This window comes from Leptinotarsa decemlineata, unplaced genomic scaffold (genome assembly GCF_025532065.1).
Source record: "Leptinotarsa decemlineata unplaced genomic scaffold, Ldec_3_MD MMD2_tig00000008_RagTag_RagTag, whole genome shotgun sequence".
Lineage (NCBI taxonomy): Eukaryota > Metazoa > Arthropoda > Insecta > Coleoptera > Chrysomelidae > Leptinotarsa > Leptinotarsa decemlineata.
The window spans coordinates 11875991-11893630 of NW_027412537.1; the positions used below are offsets into that span (position 1 = coordinate 11875991).

Consider the following 17640-nt stretch of genomic DNA (forward strand, 5'->3'; position numbering starts at 1 on the left):
AGATCGAAAAATACTCTGTACTCTAAAATACTCTAAAATACTATCCAAGAATGTATAGAGAATGGAAATGAAATAGAGAATATCAAGGAATAGGCAATGATCATTGGTAAAATGTGGCTATTTGTCACTGATTGTACACAAACAAGGTTATTTATTAGAAGAAACGAAGCCACGCCTACCAATGATGATATAAAACCGGACACAAAGTCTAACATTGTAGTTTCTTCGTTGATAACACTCGCGCATTTTTACTGCTACCTCATCCCCTTTGATACTGTCGACTGCAGTAGGCATATCAGGCATAACTATCTGTAGACCATTGTCAATAAAAAACAAAAATTGCTTTGACACAGTTATCTCCGACCGTGGCTGATTAATCTGCACAAGCTTCTTTCTTACGCACAACCAATAATTTGCTTCTGAGAGTACATACTGGACTGCTGCTGACTCCGTTGCAAAGGAGGGTGCTGCAAGTAGCTTCATCGGACCATTGGCATCGCTTTAGGCTTTGCCAAACAAAGATTGAACACCTGGATGACAAGAAGATTTATGGGCTTCTAGCAGAATCTTCCAGACTTCAAGGCGTTTATTTAACCTTCGAAGCTTGATACCAAACAGTTGTTGGACTACAGTAGGGATGAACTACGATGTCTAACAGGTCTTCTTAGAGGTCACTGTCATTTGAATCATCATATGCAGAGACTCGAACCGTCGGAAGACAGTGTGTTTCGCCTCTGTTTGGAAAATGATGAAACAGCAGAGCCTGCTCCGCTGGGGACCGAATCACCCTTTTAGAGTTCGGCAGAGCCGTACTCTTGCCATCTGACCCGAAAGAACACTCACCATACGACCTAATCGGCTTCATTAGGAAGCTGGATTTATTTGGTCGAGTGTGAATAGATTTGAGTCACAATAAACCCTTGAGGGTTGCGGTGGAGGATTTCATAGACCCACTCAGTTAAAACCTGACCTAAACTCATTATTTAGAGTCAATTCTTTGTTGAATAAACGTTTATATTATTATTCTCGAAGGTTGCACCGGTCGGGACCTTCCTCCGAAGCCCCAATAAATTTGGAAGGTTGCGTCAGCACCATGAACATATGACCATTCTCGACACCGTCAGGAAAGTTATCATTGGGTTCAAGAATCAGGTGCCCTGAACAGATGCAATGAGCAAAGAATGATAGCCTTATGTATTTGGCCGGCCAAGATGTCTGCGTTAATGTGGCAAACCTCCATAATCTTGAGATTCGAGAGTAGAGAGGTCATAATTCTACTAATGATTCATTTTCTATTGATATTATTAGGCCAATTCAAAGAACAAAAGTTAATTGTCACTATCTGGACATATCGTATGTCACCCATATTTGGAATAACGCAATCGAGAAAAATGACTCTCCAGCTTCCTGAAAGAACGTTTCCTGCAACCAACCTGCAACCTGCAAAAAACCAAGAATCCAATATATGGATTTAATAATGTCAGCTTTCTGCTTCGATAAGTTTGTTGGGAGTTGAAATGGACACCAGTATGTCTTGGCACAATCATGTCGCTGGAATTGCGAAGGCTCCAAACTCAATTCACAATGGAACGAGAAACTATAGGGACTAGAGCCTCCTTATATGTTCTTGTGAACAGACGTGTAGATGGTACATTAGGCCAGAAAACTGTACACACCTCTGCATCTTTTGGTGCCTTATGAAGTTCACATTAGATCTTCTTTGAAGGATTGTTCTTCTGTATCGAGCTCCGCTTTTAAGCATACCCTGAAGCTGCTGGATTCAATCCAGAAAAGAGTCATCCACCTGATTGAAGACGCGAACATCACTTGCAACCTTGATAGTCTGGAACATCGAAAGAAGGTTGGAGATTTGTCTTTCTTCTACTGAAACTGTCACGGGAAGTGTTCGAGTGACTTGGCACATTTAATTCCACCAAGAGCGGTATATCAAATCAAATCAAATCCTTTATTTTCCTGTTCGACAATTTCATAAGTAATTGTATTAGGAATAGTCAGTAAAGCTAAAATTATAAACTACTACAGTAAAACTAGAAGCACACACGAAAACGCATGCACACACCACACATACACTTACGTTAAATAATCATCAACACTGTAATACGCATTCAGAACTAAAAAATTTTTAATCTTTGTTTTGAACAACTCTAATGTTTTGCTTTCTTTTATTTCAGTTGGTGAAATATTGAACAAACGAGGACCTGCAACATTAGGACCTTTAAGAGCAATCCGCCCTCGAGCTAGAGGAACTTGATATATTTTTTTTGGCCTAGTGTTAATTGTATGAGTAGAGCCTATTAAAGGAAATTGACTTTTATTTTGAAAAACGTAGACACAAATTTCCATTATGTACAAGCAGGGTAAAGTCAGTATTTGTAATTTCTTTAAAAAAGGTTCACAGGACTCCATGTAACTTATACCAGTGATACTTCTGATGATGTTTTTTGAGCCAAAAAAACTTTACCTGCGTTGGTTAACCAACCCCAGAAACGTACACCATAGCGCAATCTCGACTCCACTTCAGCATAGTATATAATTTTTAGTTGATCTAGACTGAGAATATAGCTAAGATTTCGTAGCTTGAATGCTAAAGAATGCAATTTTGGTATAAGGCCATCACAATGTACTTTAAAATTAAGATTTTTGTCAATTTCTACACCCAAAAACTTAGTACTTTTTGACAATGGAAGCAGCTGGTTATTCACATCAATATATAGTGGGTCAAGAATTTTTTGATAATTACAAAATTGAATAATTACTGTATTATTTGGATTGAAAACAAGCGAATTACTGGAAAACCACCAGTTCAATGATCTCATTGTTTGCTCGCATTTTCGTTGTATACTTGTTTGGTCGGAGCCTGTTACAATCGTGGCAACGTCATCAGCAAATTTCACACACTTTGCATCAGGAACAGATTCGTCAATTTTATCTATATATACTCGGAATAGTACAGGTCCCAAGACTGAACCTTGTGGTACTCCGAGTGATAGAGGTATCCGTTGAGAGTTCATTATTCTTTTTTTACCATTAATTACATATATCAGAAATACGCGAGGGACTATAGCTGCTTTTCATTATAAGGTTCAACTTAGTACACCTCGAACTTCACTGTTCAAGAACTCTTTCATCTGAAGAACTGCGATTATGTGGAATAAACTGTCTGAGAAAGTTTCTGCCAATGGATTTAATTTCCAGCGATTCAAATCCAATGTGAATCGCCACTTTCGCACAGAAAAGAATATTGAGTGCCGATATCCATTTTGTGCAACTCTTCCATACAAATTTCCATTTTTGTAAATCCTGCTCAATGCCAAGTCGATACAAAAAAAATTGTACCCCTTCAACTCTCATCTGCTCCACCGCTGTTACAGAACTTCACACAACCAGACGCATTGCCTCACCTGGCGCAATAAAACCATAAATATTTGTACAGAATTAATGTTTTTTGTGTCGAAGAAAAGTATTTATAATGCATTTACGGTTTATTGTGGTATTCTATCACAAGGTAGTATCGTATATCAAATCCAACGAATGCCAACATTGTCCGAAATGGTCGATTTATGTTTCTGCAAGCACAGAATCTAGTAGTCGCCATTTAAGGATTGAATGGGGTAATTACATGGAAAAACTCTGTTCCGTTTGAGACGGTATGCTAGGACAGGGTGTAACAAAGATGAATGAGTTATGTTACAAGATCGGAATATATTGTGAGGAATGGCATAATAGATCATTACGTCGGTGAAAATGAAGCTTCAGAATAACAAATGATTACCAATGAAAAGAATGAAAACACTTTTGTCTAATTTCCACTAGTTATTTTATTGTAACGACCGTTTTCGGGTTTTGATGATCACCGAGTGATCATCTTCCTCTTGAAGATGATCGCTTGGTGATTGAAATACGTGTCTTTACCTAAACATTCTATGGTCGTAGAAACAGAGCTGGCTCTGAGAGGTACTTGTAATTATAATAAACATGTCGCGGCAAACATTTTGAAATCTAAACCTACGTTGATCAAATTCAGTCTGATGGAGAAAGTAAAACTGCAAAATCAATTGAGTAAAATGAAGTAAAGATGATGAAGTGATTTTTACGAGAGCAGATAGAGGTCGAACGGTTGATGCATTACATAAAAAGGAGTACATAGGAAAAACTCTAGATTTCCTTAATGCAGGAAGCTATGCCTGCATAAGGTCAACCACAATATCTTGATAAATAAATTGCATGCATATTCTTTTTCAGAAAACTTATCATCTTTACTCAAGTCGTATCTTTCGAATCGCGAGAATTTTGTGAAATTCAACGATAGAAAATCAAATACCTTCGTAACATCTTCGGGTGTACCACAGGGCTCAATACTAGGTCCTTTGCTCTTTGTTATGTTTGTCAACGATATATCTAATTATATTAGGTATACAAAATTTGTGTTATACGCTGATGACTTGAAAATTTACAGATCCATCAAATCATTTGAAGATACTGATTTCATACAAAATGACATTATCTCCATATCTGCTTTCTGTAAGGATAATGACCTGGCTTTGAATGTATCCAAATGTAGAATAATAACTTTTACCAGGAAAAGAAACCCTTTCAAGAGACTCTATAACATTGATAATATTCCTATCGAGAGAGTCAATGAAATCAAGGATCTAGGTGTAGTGTTTACTTCAAACTTCAACTTCAATGAACATATTGAAAGACTGCAAGCGGAATGTTTCAGACGGCTTGGATTCATCCTCAGGACTTGTCATGAATTCACCTTTAAGACTTATGAAGTACTTTTTAATTCTTACATTCGTTCAAAACTCGAATATGCGTGTGTAATGTGGTCACCCCAAACGCTGACGCATTCTGATATGCTGGAAAAGGTACAAAAACGATATCTCAGGTCAATGTATCTAAAAAAATATGGAATATACCCTTTTATGATATCCTATGTAAAACAAATGGAAGATTTTAATTTAAGCACCCTTAAGAAACGTCGAGAAAATTTTCAAATATTATTCATATTCAATTTATTACGAAACAACATTTTTCTTCCCGATGCACTCGCTTCCATCAATTTCAGTATACCAGATATCCGCCTGAGGCGAAGAGATTGCATATTTCATAACTTCAACGTAAATTCTCCAGTTGATTGCTCCTTGATAACTACAAACAAATTAGTTGAAAACAATGATATCGATATTTTAAACATTACCCCAACGAATCTCAGATCTCTGTTATTCACTATTCAATAAGAATGAATTAATGTTACATGTTTCTTTTATTTTTAAAGATATGACATATATATTATGAATTTACACACTAGCCCGTATCTATTTCCTATATTTTTTAACACCTATTTGCAATGATTTCATATATTTCATTATAGGGATTTTATATTTATAATAATTTTATTGTCAATTGTATCTTTTTATCTATATATGTGTTAGGTTTAGCATTAGCCCAATCTTCTTTCCGTATCCGTTCCATTGTGAGTTGTAATAAACGTTGGACATCAGAAATTTCATATGTCACGTTTCATGAGCTACGTAACCCTTAATTTGAACCCAGATTAATTATATCGGGTTCAACTCGCAATGGTAAGGAGGAAGTCTCAAAATGTTGATGTCTTCAGCACGAACTATTGTATCCACCACATGCTGGCGATATCTGTCACGATGCTGTTTAATGACACTCATAAGCTCGGCCTTAACCATCTCCTCGGAAAATGGAATTCCTTTTTGTCCTAACCAACTCTGCATGTCTGTTTTTCTGGGGGTCATAGTTGGCAGCTGTTCGACTATTCGGTTGTGATAAGAAGCGTTATCCATTACTATTACCGAATTGGGCTCGACTCGTGAAAGAAGGGATTCAAACCATCCTTCAAAGCGTTGGGCGTCCATAACTTCGTAATAATTCCCCGTTTTTTTTGATAAAAAATTAGTGCACTATCGTTTAAAAAGCCACTCCCGCTACTTATATGACTGACAATTAGTCGTTGCCCTTTACCCGTTGGTCTGCGTAAACCTATTGATAAACCGTTCACAAATGCTTCACGATAACTAGTTATAGTAGTATCTTGCCAGATCTTAGATACTATGTGACAAGCATTTTGTGATCACAACGCATTTCTCTAATATAGCGAAGTTATCTTCGTCGCCATGAGACTATATCTTCTCTTTCTATCAAGACAGATTTACGGGATCGTTTGGCATATATGAATTTCAAATCATCTTTTATTATTTTCCTTAACATCTCTTTGCTCATTTTTGGAATGAGATCATTATCCATTAACTTTGTCCTAATGGATTCGAGGGTTGGAGCTTTATTCTCAAAAAAGAAGGAATGATTGGTATAGCGTACAAGATTTTTCTGGTACTCGTCCAATTCAATTTTTTTTCTACCACGACAATGTACTTTTGGAGCTTGCACAATCCCAGTCACCTTTTTTACACGTACAATGCGTTCAATTGTCGACACGGATATTTCCGTTAAAAATGAATACTGGGCTACAGCATCCACTATACGGAGTGTATTTTTTAAATTTTCGTACACTCTACAGACAATCTTTTTTTCTTCTAACGACATAAACTTCCGCTCTCTTTGTACATTACTTGGACCTGCTACGGCATCCATCTTAATACTATAAGAATAATAAAATTTAATCATATTATTCAGCTATTTTTCAGTTGTTTACTTACCTCAAAAACTATTTTAAAGTTGATGTATTTTGAAAAACACTTTATTGTGAGATTTTCACTAGAACAGATTAATAAATCCGTAGCACGTGTTTCGCTGCATAGTAGCTTTTTCAAGCGTGTTCACTAACAAACTGAATTCTACATACATTGTGATTTATATATACTTTTTGAAATATTACTATCTACCTAGAAGCTAATAATATTCTAGGAACTAATTAATGAATATCTGAGTTAACGAACATTTATACCAGAGTTTAATGACTATGTCAACTAATTATCTCACAATAAATCTATGATAATGTATTTCGAAAAACAAGTTTCGGCCAACTCTATCTTATATTTTGAAGTTAATAAATATAACAGTCTATTTAATATATATAATGAAATATATTTAATAAATACAAAACAAAATCACCTTCTCAAGAAACAGAACACACTACGCCTATGCAGATAAGGACGCTTGATAATGAAGAAATCGAATGACTAGTTATGGTATTTCAAGGGCGCAAATATAATAGACCTGTGTTGATCAGTTTACCGATGTTTCAAAGTGTTTAACGAACTGGTTCACCTATTCGCTCGTACATCCTATCGATATGCAGAAGCTATCTTGTTACGGGGGGCAAATTTTATGGAATCAGCATACTTTTCAATTATTTACAATGGCGATGCATTGACAATGAAAATGACCCCCCGGTAAGAATTTAGTTCTAACATTCAACATTGTTGCCGTTAACTCTCAGTTCAATTTTTATGTGAGTTACCTTCAATTGAAAATTGTTATACTATAGTTCAAATATATTACCAGGCTCTTGAACATCGCAAGGTATCAATATCAGCAGTTGTACAAAAATATATTAACAATACTACTTCAATGAAAAATTGATATCTTTTGTTGAAAAACCAATTTCTCGACAAAGTCTTCTATTTAGTTGAAGAGTCAAGAAGAATGTGTGGATAAAGAAGAGCCTTACAAACCTCACATGTGTTCCCATGATGACGTCTCGGGTTCTTCCCGAAATTGGCGATACATATCGATCCTTTGACAATTCCTGTGTCGACCTACATATTCCCGAAGAAAAAAAAAGCCGGATTACGCCTGACACTAATCCTTTTCGAAAAAAAGTCCATGAATGCTTCCCAGCTTACTAAAATAAATACCCTACAAAGGAAACTACTTGCACATTGCCAATCTAACAAAAGTAGACAACAAATACCAACAATGAAATAAAACACGCTCAATAGACATTATTAATCCGACCAACAAACATCCGACACTTCACCAAAAAACAAAATCAGCCCTTATTTTACCTTTTGTAAGGGCGAGTTTCACGAGTCGCTCGCTGAACCAGTATAATTCCCTCCGATCGCAGCTTTATGGAGTTTAATTCGTATGGACATTGATATTGCAGCCCAAAAGGGCCCTTATGTGGGGGGTGAATTGGGATCAAGGGTCCGTAGGCATACGCAGATGATAGTGCATGGTGTTTGCATGGCTATAGATTTAATGTGCCATCACTAATTTGGGGTGCTCTCTAACTTCGCAATATGGAAAAGATTAATTGTGTTTGGCTCGAGAACGTTATGGGTATCAACTGATCATTTTTCGAGTGCTCTCGATACTCATCCTAAAGCGTTTTAATTAAGGATCCACACATACCCAATTGCTTTGCAGGGTGGCAGATAGTGATCAGGATATTGGTTGAGTATACGAAAAAAATTTTGGGGGAGAACAGTTTTGACTTTCTTTATAAAAAAAAATGTGAGGATCTTCCAAAGATAGAAAGGAAATGATCAATTTTAAAGATGTGTAGACAATGCAAAGAAGTATCTTTCAGACACGAAATAGAACAAAAGCCCTATTTAGAAAGCTACTTCCATATAAACATTGAATCACACGAATGAAAAATAGTTTCGAAACAGATACTTTTATATGAACGCTGAATTATACACTTTTCTCTATACAGTTTTAAATTCCAAATATTCATTATGGAATTGAATCAGATATCATTCACAGGATTACTACACAATATAGGAAATGAGAAAAAGAAAATTTAACTTACATGGGACACTGTCATCCTCACTGGTAGACATTGATGTTTCGCCGTAAGACATTTGTCTTAGGGCTCTTCAGTAAATCTGAATAACATTATGAGAAAAAACACACAAATCATTCATTAAATTACAACTGTATGTCACGAATGCGTTTAATCTACTCATGTCATCGATGACAGTACTAATGACATTCATTTACTTATTTGAGCCAAAAGAGTCTTGTCTAGAAGCAATACTCCGTGTCAAAACACACAGTACCTACTTACATAAAAATTGATAATTTATCGGAAGTGCAGGAAAATGATAAAAAAAAATAGTTCTGATAACCCTATACCTCCGAAACTAGTGTTTTACTATGTCAAGTGAAAAGTTTCGATGCAAGTAGAAATAAGACATTCGAAATTGAAAATTTCAAAATACTATTCAAGGAGTCCTTGAAAAATTACGATTCCGAAAAATGGCGGAGATTTATTGAACATGTTATAAAATAAGAGGACAACATGTGGAAATATCTTCCTAAATAAGCATATCTATTCATTATCATGTAAACAATTCAAATCAAAATGTTATAATGATTATAGTATTTGAATAAAGGAATATAGTTATCAGTTTCAACGAAAATTTCCATTAAATAGCTAAACGCACGCCACTGCAGGTGATAAGACGACCTGAAAGCTCATAAAAAATTTATCTGCGTAGTTTCTGCAATACAAAAATAGGGTGGACTTGGCAAGGTTTTATAAACCGGCCGATAACGGCTGTGGCAAATGATAACGATTTCAAATAATATTTTGTTTGCGCACTCTGTTAACAATTTGCAATTTTAATGGTAATTTTTTATTCCTTTTCATCATTTGGAAATGAATATAATATACATTCTAGCTTGATTGGACATCTTCTTGGGATCACTTTTTCTGAAAACAATGTAAAATCAACAAGATCCTACCTTTCTATTCCATTTTCATTGAAATTAATCTTTACCAACATACTGTCAATATCCCAATATGGTTTTAGAGGAAAAAATCTATAGATTTTTATATATCTAAAATAGGCCTTCGATACTGTCGACTACCGGATACTCTTAGATACACCAGAAGACATGGCTGTAACAAGATTAGCACACAATCTACTCGAAAGTTACTCAATGCATAGAACACAAAACGTAAAATTCAAAAATCATGTGAGTGAAGATGTTAACATCAAATGTGGTGTACCTCAAGGAACAGTACTGGGGCCGGCGCTATTCGTTATTTATTTTAACGAGATATTTCAACAGGAAACAATCGGTCAAATAATCAGTATCGCATAATTCATTGAAAAAATGATGACTGGTACAACATTGAATCGAAGATTGGAAGTGATCTAGGAAAAGTCAAGGTTCGATAGCAGATTACTTTCAATAAACTTCGAAAAAATTGTATACTCACCACTCAGCAGTCATGAAACATCATCGTCAAAATATCCAACAAGATTTTCAATTGAACCAGCAAAAAAATAAAATACTTGGGAATTTACATAGACATTCATTTGCGGTGGAACCATCATAAAGAATATCCAACAAAAAAACTTCGTAGTCTCCTATTTCGATTCAAACAAGTAGGACCATATGACAATTCCAACAACCCGATAAGATCAGTACGACAGTGAACATCATTGTTCAGTTAGAATATTCTCATTTAGTTTTTTGTTTTACTAGTAGAAAGGTACTACGTCAACAATCTCCAAAATGGTCAATCCTCGTTCATTGGAAGAAAAAATTTAAGCTATTTTTATTTACGGTACGACGCGTAACTTTCACGAGACCGAAAATATTTTCAATGAACGTTTTCCGATTCGTCCTATCTGTAGAAATATTTGAGGGAAATCGTATCCAAATTCACAACTACCGGTAGTGTACATTACAAAAAGCCCCCAGGTCATCCGTCCATTCCGGAATAACAGCAAGTGCAAATAATTGGTGAGATCAAAATCAAAATCAAAATCAAAATCAAAATGTTCTTTATTAACTATTCTCCATACAATTTTAAGGTATTTTTTTTTGTGGTGTTTATAAAATATATATACAAATATACAAATATACAAAATGTACACAAGGGTTTCCCCAATGGAGTGGGACAGTGGGAAGGATTGGGATGGGTAGTGAATGGGGTAGAGGGAGTGGCAGGAAAAGACCCCGATACATTTGCGCTCTCAAGAATTCCGCACGGAAGAGAAAAGCGCCTCCACACAGTCCCCCGATGGGACAGTGGGAGACGCCCCCGCTGGTGTTGGCGGTTGGCTCTCCACTCAAAAACGCCTTATATCAGCCTCATCTATAGTTTTCCGCTTCCTGCCGAGGCTTACGCGGAAGTTGTCATTCTGTCGCGTTTCGGTACTTCTCAGAGAATCATTCGTCTGTTTGTTGGTAGCAGTTGTCGATATCCCCCTGGAAAAAGTTCATTAAAAAACCAGGTAAGAGTATTTCTGCTATCACGTCATCATGTGTGCGTGAATACTCTTATCCATTTTTTCCATGAACTAAGCGCGATCGCATTCGCGCCGTTCACGGTATATCTCCAGTTCTTCATAGACTAGCCCGTGCTTACGGCGCTGTCCATGATAGCTTCTAACTGCCGTGACGTCCCTCGTCAGCGGGCTCTTCGGTAGAAAGAACTTGAAGAATTTCTGAGCCAGTCTCCTGATATGGTCGGTGACTGACTCCAGTCCTGCCAGATCTAACAGATTGTTCAATGAAATGTATCTGTCACTGTTAGTGCAAATACGGAGCACCTTATTCTGCATTCTCTCGAGTCTCATTAAAGGGGACTTCTTGAGACTGCAGAACACAGGACTCGCGTACAACATAGCCGGCCTAATTATTTGTTTATAAATAAGCAACTTGTTGTCAACACTGAGCTTAGAGTTCCGTGCAATGAGCGGATACGTGCGTTTTATCGCCGCACCTGCTCGTTGGATCGCCATACTCAAGTGTTCCTGGAAGTTCAGGCGCTTGTCCAGGATCACTCCCAGATATCTCGCACTCTTCTGCTCGTCAATGCACTTATCCTTAACTCGCAACTTCTTGAAGATTTTCACATTCGTGAATTTCCTCGTGAAGTTTACGAGTTCAGTTTTATCGGGATTTATTTCGATTTTATTTTGTTCGAAATACGGCACGACTAGCCTATCGAGGTGGATCTGAAGCTGCTGCTTCGCCACCTCGCTCGAGAAAGAGTGCGCGTAAATCGCGGTGTCATCCGCGAAAATACCCACCTTCGTCCTCGAGAACATAGGGAAGTCATGCGTATATAATGAATATAAGTGCGGTGACAAACAGGACCCCTGCGGGACACCTGCTTTGATTGAATAATTTGCAGATGTGGTTTGGTCCACTCTTACACGAAAAGTTCGGTTGCTCAAGTAGGATTCTAGAATCCTAATCACGAATAAAGGCATGCCTGCCGACCACATTTTGGCGACAAACCCCTCTATCCAAACTTTATCGAATGCTTTTTTGACATCTAACAGGACCATAACTGTATTCTTCCCCTGGTTGAAGGACTCCCTCACCCCGTGAACAACCCGGACCAGTTGCGATGTCGTATTCCGACCTCGCCGGAACCCGAATTGCTCCTCGGGGATGAGTTTCATCCTATCTTCCAGGCGGAGAAGTCTGCTTAGGATGATTTTATCAATAACCTTCGCGACCGAACTGAGAAGCGAGATCGGTCGGTAGCTATCAATACGTGTTTTGATTTTTCCTGGTTTCGGAACGGGCACTACCACCGCATGTTTCAGACAATCTGGGTAATGCTGGTGCTTGATTATTGCGTTCACAATATGCACCAGTTGTACGATACCCTTTCGCGGTAGGTTGCGGAGCAGAACTGCATCAATTCCATCAATGCCTGGGGCTTTGTTTTTCCCCAGGCGCTTGATGTTCAAAATGATTTCTTCTACGTCTGTGATCCACTTTATCAATGTTTGCTCCGGTATAATTGGAGCCGGCCTATTTCTGACTTCATTAGCCAGTCTGGTTTTATTGGTGTGTTCTTCACAGACATCCGGTTCAACTCGGTGCACGCTGGAAAAATATTCCCCGAACAACTGAGCCTTTTGATGGTCCGTCACCGCGTGCACTTGCCCGCTTTCTATGGTAGGAGTAGCCTCAGACCGATTGCTCAGTTTTTTGGCCATCCTCCACACAGAGTGGTCGTGCACGTTCAGGCTTTCGAGTTTGTTCTTCCACTTCATATTGGTGAACTCATAAATTCGCGCATTAACTTCCGCAGCAAGTATCAGCATTTGATCCTTGCTGCGGGGGTCTCCTGTGCGCTGCCAATCTTTTCTGGCTCGATGTTTTTGCTTTATGAGCTCAACCACATCATGCGGAAGAATATCTCGCTCCCCTTTCACCTCTATCTTCCTGGTAGAGACGTCACGAGATTTTTGAATATTCTTTATGAATTCTTCACAAACCTCGTTGATCCGTGATTTGGAAATGCTGTCTCTTATAGTTGTGAGGTTATTCATGGTCGATCTAAACTCCGCCCAGTCCGTGCTCTTGTAGTCATATTTTATTTTTTTATTGTTGGGTATCTCCCTTTTGAGATCAAAGAGCACCGGACAATGGTCGGAGCTGAGCTCGTCCACGGTAACCAACATCCCCAAATCGCCAAACCGAAAATATTTTCAATGAACGTTTTCCGATTCCTCCTATCTGTAGAAATATTTGAGGGAAATCGTATCCAAATTCACAACTACCGGTAGTGTACATTACAAAAAGCCCCCAGGTCATCCGTCCATTCCGGAATAACAGCAAGTGCAAATAATTGGTGAGATGGTAGTAAATCCTGAACAGTCTACTTATTCCGTCGTAAATGTTTGTGAGTCCTCTCCTTCTACTGTGTGGAGACTTTTGAAGAGAAATAGGTAGCATCCATACAAAATGAAATGGTACATCAATTAACTGAAGATGACCCTGACCGAAGAACAGAACATGACGGAAACCATTTTCCATATTCATTTTTTTATACGGCAATGTTCACAGGCAAATATTGGGAAACCATATTGTAGGACCTCTATTTATTGATAAAATTCAACAGGAGAACTGTATTTGAATATGCTGGAAACATCTGTTGACCTTCTCATCACTGAAATTGTCGAAGCGAATCCTAATAAATTCGATTTGAATATTGTATTCCAACAAGATGGAATACAGATAAGTAGACAACTATTTGGATACTACTTTTCCCGGTAGTTGGATTGGTCGTCGATGTCCTACAGAATGGCCAGCCTGCTAACCAGGTTGACACCTTTGGACTTTTTTGTGGGGATATTTGAAGCAAAATGTGTACGAAACTGAACCTGCTTTAATATTGAATATACGGCAGAGATATTGACGTTACTGTGTTTGGAAATGTTCGGCGTGAAATATCGGATAGGCTGTTCATATATCAAGAAGTTCAAGGCAACTATTTCGAGTATCTTCTGAACTGACCTCAAGCTTATTACCGCATATTATGTAGTAAAATGTCAATGTATTCCAGCAATTATTAAAAGTTCCGCCATTTTGTAGAAGTTGAAGATATTGACATTATATTCTAGGGTTGTGAAGCATTTGTCAGGAGCTTCAAAATGATGTGTCACAAGAACCTCCTTTCCAATTTAATGTTTTTTTCCCAGTTCGCGCCCAGTCGCCATCTTGAAAGTTTCATCTGTCAATTTTACTTCAGAATAAAGTATTCATGCATTAATTCCATTATCCCAAATTTCAATTTTTTGAGTTGACCCGTTCAAAAAATAAAAGAGGGGGGACATTAAAGAAATGACTGTATATTGTTTTCGATTTATATTCTTTTCAGAACTCTACCTTTTTATATATTATAATTTTTTTAAATAAGCGACAAAACAATATATTAACCACATACAAGGTTTGTGTACAATACTTCTGTGGATGTTGTAAATGTTTATTAAATTTTTTGTATATGTATAACTGTATTTCATAATTATGAATAAACATTATTATTATATAATTGAAGTAGATATACCCAAAAATATCGTTACCAACATAGTCAATCCTGAATTGCGAGTAGCAAAAAGAGTAAGAATCAACCATCTGCCTTTTAATATGACTATAAATTCACCTAAGTATGAGCTGTTGTCCAACCAACTCTTTCAATAATTAAAACTCCATTCATATCGTCAAAATACTACACATTCCACTTTTGAATCATAAATCCCAAACGAAATATTATTCTCGTTCGCACAATGCACAATTAACGAAAGGGTCGGAGTAAAACGAGTAATGACCCCTACCGTATACGAGAGTAATTCAGGAAAACCGAAAAAATGTTTAAGAGAGTGCCGGTTAGACAAGCAACAATGGGCAGATTACAATAGACAAAGTACCATGCTCGCTGTCACGTCACATTACTTATGATTGATCGTGTTGGGTGTGCTACAAATTTTTAGCTTCCTTGCAGTGGAGATAAGGTGAGTTATCCCGTGTGGAGGTATGAAATGGCAGATCCATGGGCGTACGTGCGAGAAGGAGACTAGTAGTGGCTGAGAAAATGTATATTTCGAAATGAAATTGTAAATATTCACCTTTTCAACGATCCTACTATTTCCTTATGTTTCTTGATCTAGAGAAAGAAAGCGGAACATGTTCCCAGTTGGAAGCTGTTGATTTACGGAGGCAAGAGCGCAGATCTGTTTATAATTTTTTTATAGAAATTCAATTATAAGTGCTAAAAAGGGTTACCATGTACGGAAATTTACAGAAATGCTATACCCCTTTTCAACAATTGACTCATTAAAGATGAAGAATACTTGTTGACTATGACCATGACTAAAAATAATTGAAATGAGCATAGAATTGAATAGGTGCCAGCATTATGATTATGCTTTTGTAATATATTTGTAAATACACTCTGTATATATATTCCTATATGAATGCCATGCGCATGTATTAGTTTTTACACTCATATATGAAATGAATGGTTTTTGAATTTCTGTATCGAGGAGTTGGTATTTTCGATCAGTATCTTTAAACATCGGAATATCTCTGGTTATCTCGATCAAAAAACTATCCAACTCTCCTTTATTCCATTCACCAAATGTTTTGGCCATTTCTTCTTGGCTTATTCCAATAGCTAACATTAAATGGTAAACTTCACCAATCAGCTGCATATCTCCATATTCAATACCGTTATGCACCATCTTAACAAAGTGACCAGCACCATCATTTCCAACCCAATCACAGCAAGGTTGGCCATCAGCCTTGGCTGATATGCTCTGGAAGATATCTTTAATGTAAGGCTGCTTTGTTACCACCCGGCATAAGACTGGGACCATAACGAGCACCTTCTTCACCACCTGATACTCCTGCTCCAACAAAACGTATTCCCATTTTAGCCAAATTCTTCGTTCTCCGTTCACTATCTTGGTACTCGGAATTGCCACCATCTATGATAATATCACCTTCCTGCAAATGAGGAACTAATTGGTTGATGAAACTATCAACTGCATCACCAGCTTTCACAAGTAACATAATACGTCGAAGGCTTTTGAGTTTCGATATCAAGTCTGGTATAGACCCTGCACCTATGATACTCTTTCCTTTTGCTTCATTTGCGAGAAAGTTGTGAACTTTTTCCACTGATCTATTGAAAGCTACTACAGTGAACCCATGGTCAGCCATGTTAAGGATGAGGTTCTGGCCCATTACAGCCAAACCAATAAGGCCAATATCTCCGTTTATTGTTGCCATCGCTTATCGACTGACGTACCTAGTGGTCTTTAGCTTTTCACTGAATACTTGTTGACTAAGACTATGACTAAAAATAATTGAAATGAGCATAGAATTGAATAGGTGTCAATTAGTATATTACATTCTACAATTCGAAATTGAATAACCTTTTTCGAGATCAATTGCCCTAACACCAAACTGATATTTTTGCACTCGACACGCATTCCGCCAACAAAGTTAGCCATCCTCAGGAGAATAAAATTGATAACTAGTCTAGTCTGGTTAATCCTTATATACTAAAATTTTGTTAGTGTTTTTTCAAGTGGGCAAAAACAAGCTAATTCTTCTAAAAATACCATTAACCAATTGTGAACCATGAAACCCTGTGGTAGTCAAGTTTACAGTACAAAGGAGAAGATCGGGAATGAATTCAAGCATGTCCAGGCATGGACATCTCAATTATTTCATCAAAATTCATAACTTTCTTAATATTTAGCGTCAATATTTTGTCCTGAATGACATTTTGACTTGGAAGTAGATAAATTTGATCTTCGATTGAGTCGATAACCTCTTCGGAAGAAAGACATATTTTGGTAAATGTTCATCTTGATATAATATCAAATTTCTATGTTTTAATTTGACACCTCAATTCATACTTCTTCTTTCAAGAAATTTTCGCTCTTTTGTTATTACTTCTTGAAATCCTTTTTCTATCAAAGTTTATGGAATTTCAATCCTCTTGTTGGCCACTCATTTTTGCAAATATATGGCAAAAACCAAGAGAACAATTTGAATATTGGAATAATTTTGATTGAGTAGTTATAGTGAAGTCTATTAAAAGATTTTATGATGAATAATCATTAGTATAAGATAAAAATGTAACTTTCATCAGGCAATAATTTATAGTTACCTAATAAAGCGTTTCATTGAGACATAAAATCATTTTTAGATTTTATGATATCGACTCAATAAAAGCCATTGTTATTTAGTTACCTTCTGAAAATATGACTGTTACGCCACTGGTGACACTTCTGTGAGAAAGGTCTGTCTACAGCATCGTGGTTATTCCTAGACAGCTTGGCCCCTCATAAGAATAAATTTTGGGGTTTGGTTTTTGTAAACTATTTTTATTACTACTTCTTC

General features: G+C 37.0%; 1 protein-coding gene across 1 annotated transcript; it reads right to left on the reverse strand.

The window, feature by feature from the left end:
* Positions 1-15647: 15647 nt before the first annotated feature.
* On the reverse strand, positions 15648-16539 carry LOC111509469 (uncharacterized). The gene is given in 2 exon segments (XM_074171178.1): positions 15648-16065; positions 16067-16539. Coding segments are annotated over 2 exon segments (870 nt in total). The 5' UTR covers positions 16519-16539.
* Positions 16540-17640: the final 1101 nt, after the last annotated feature.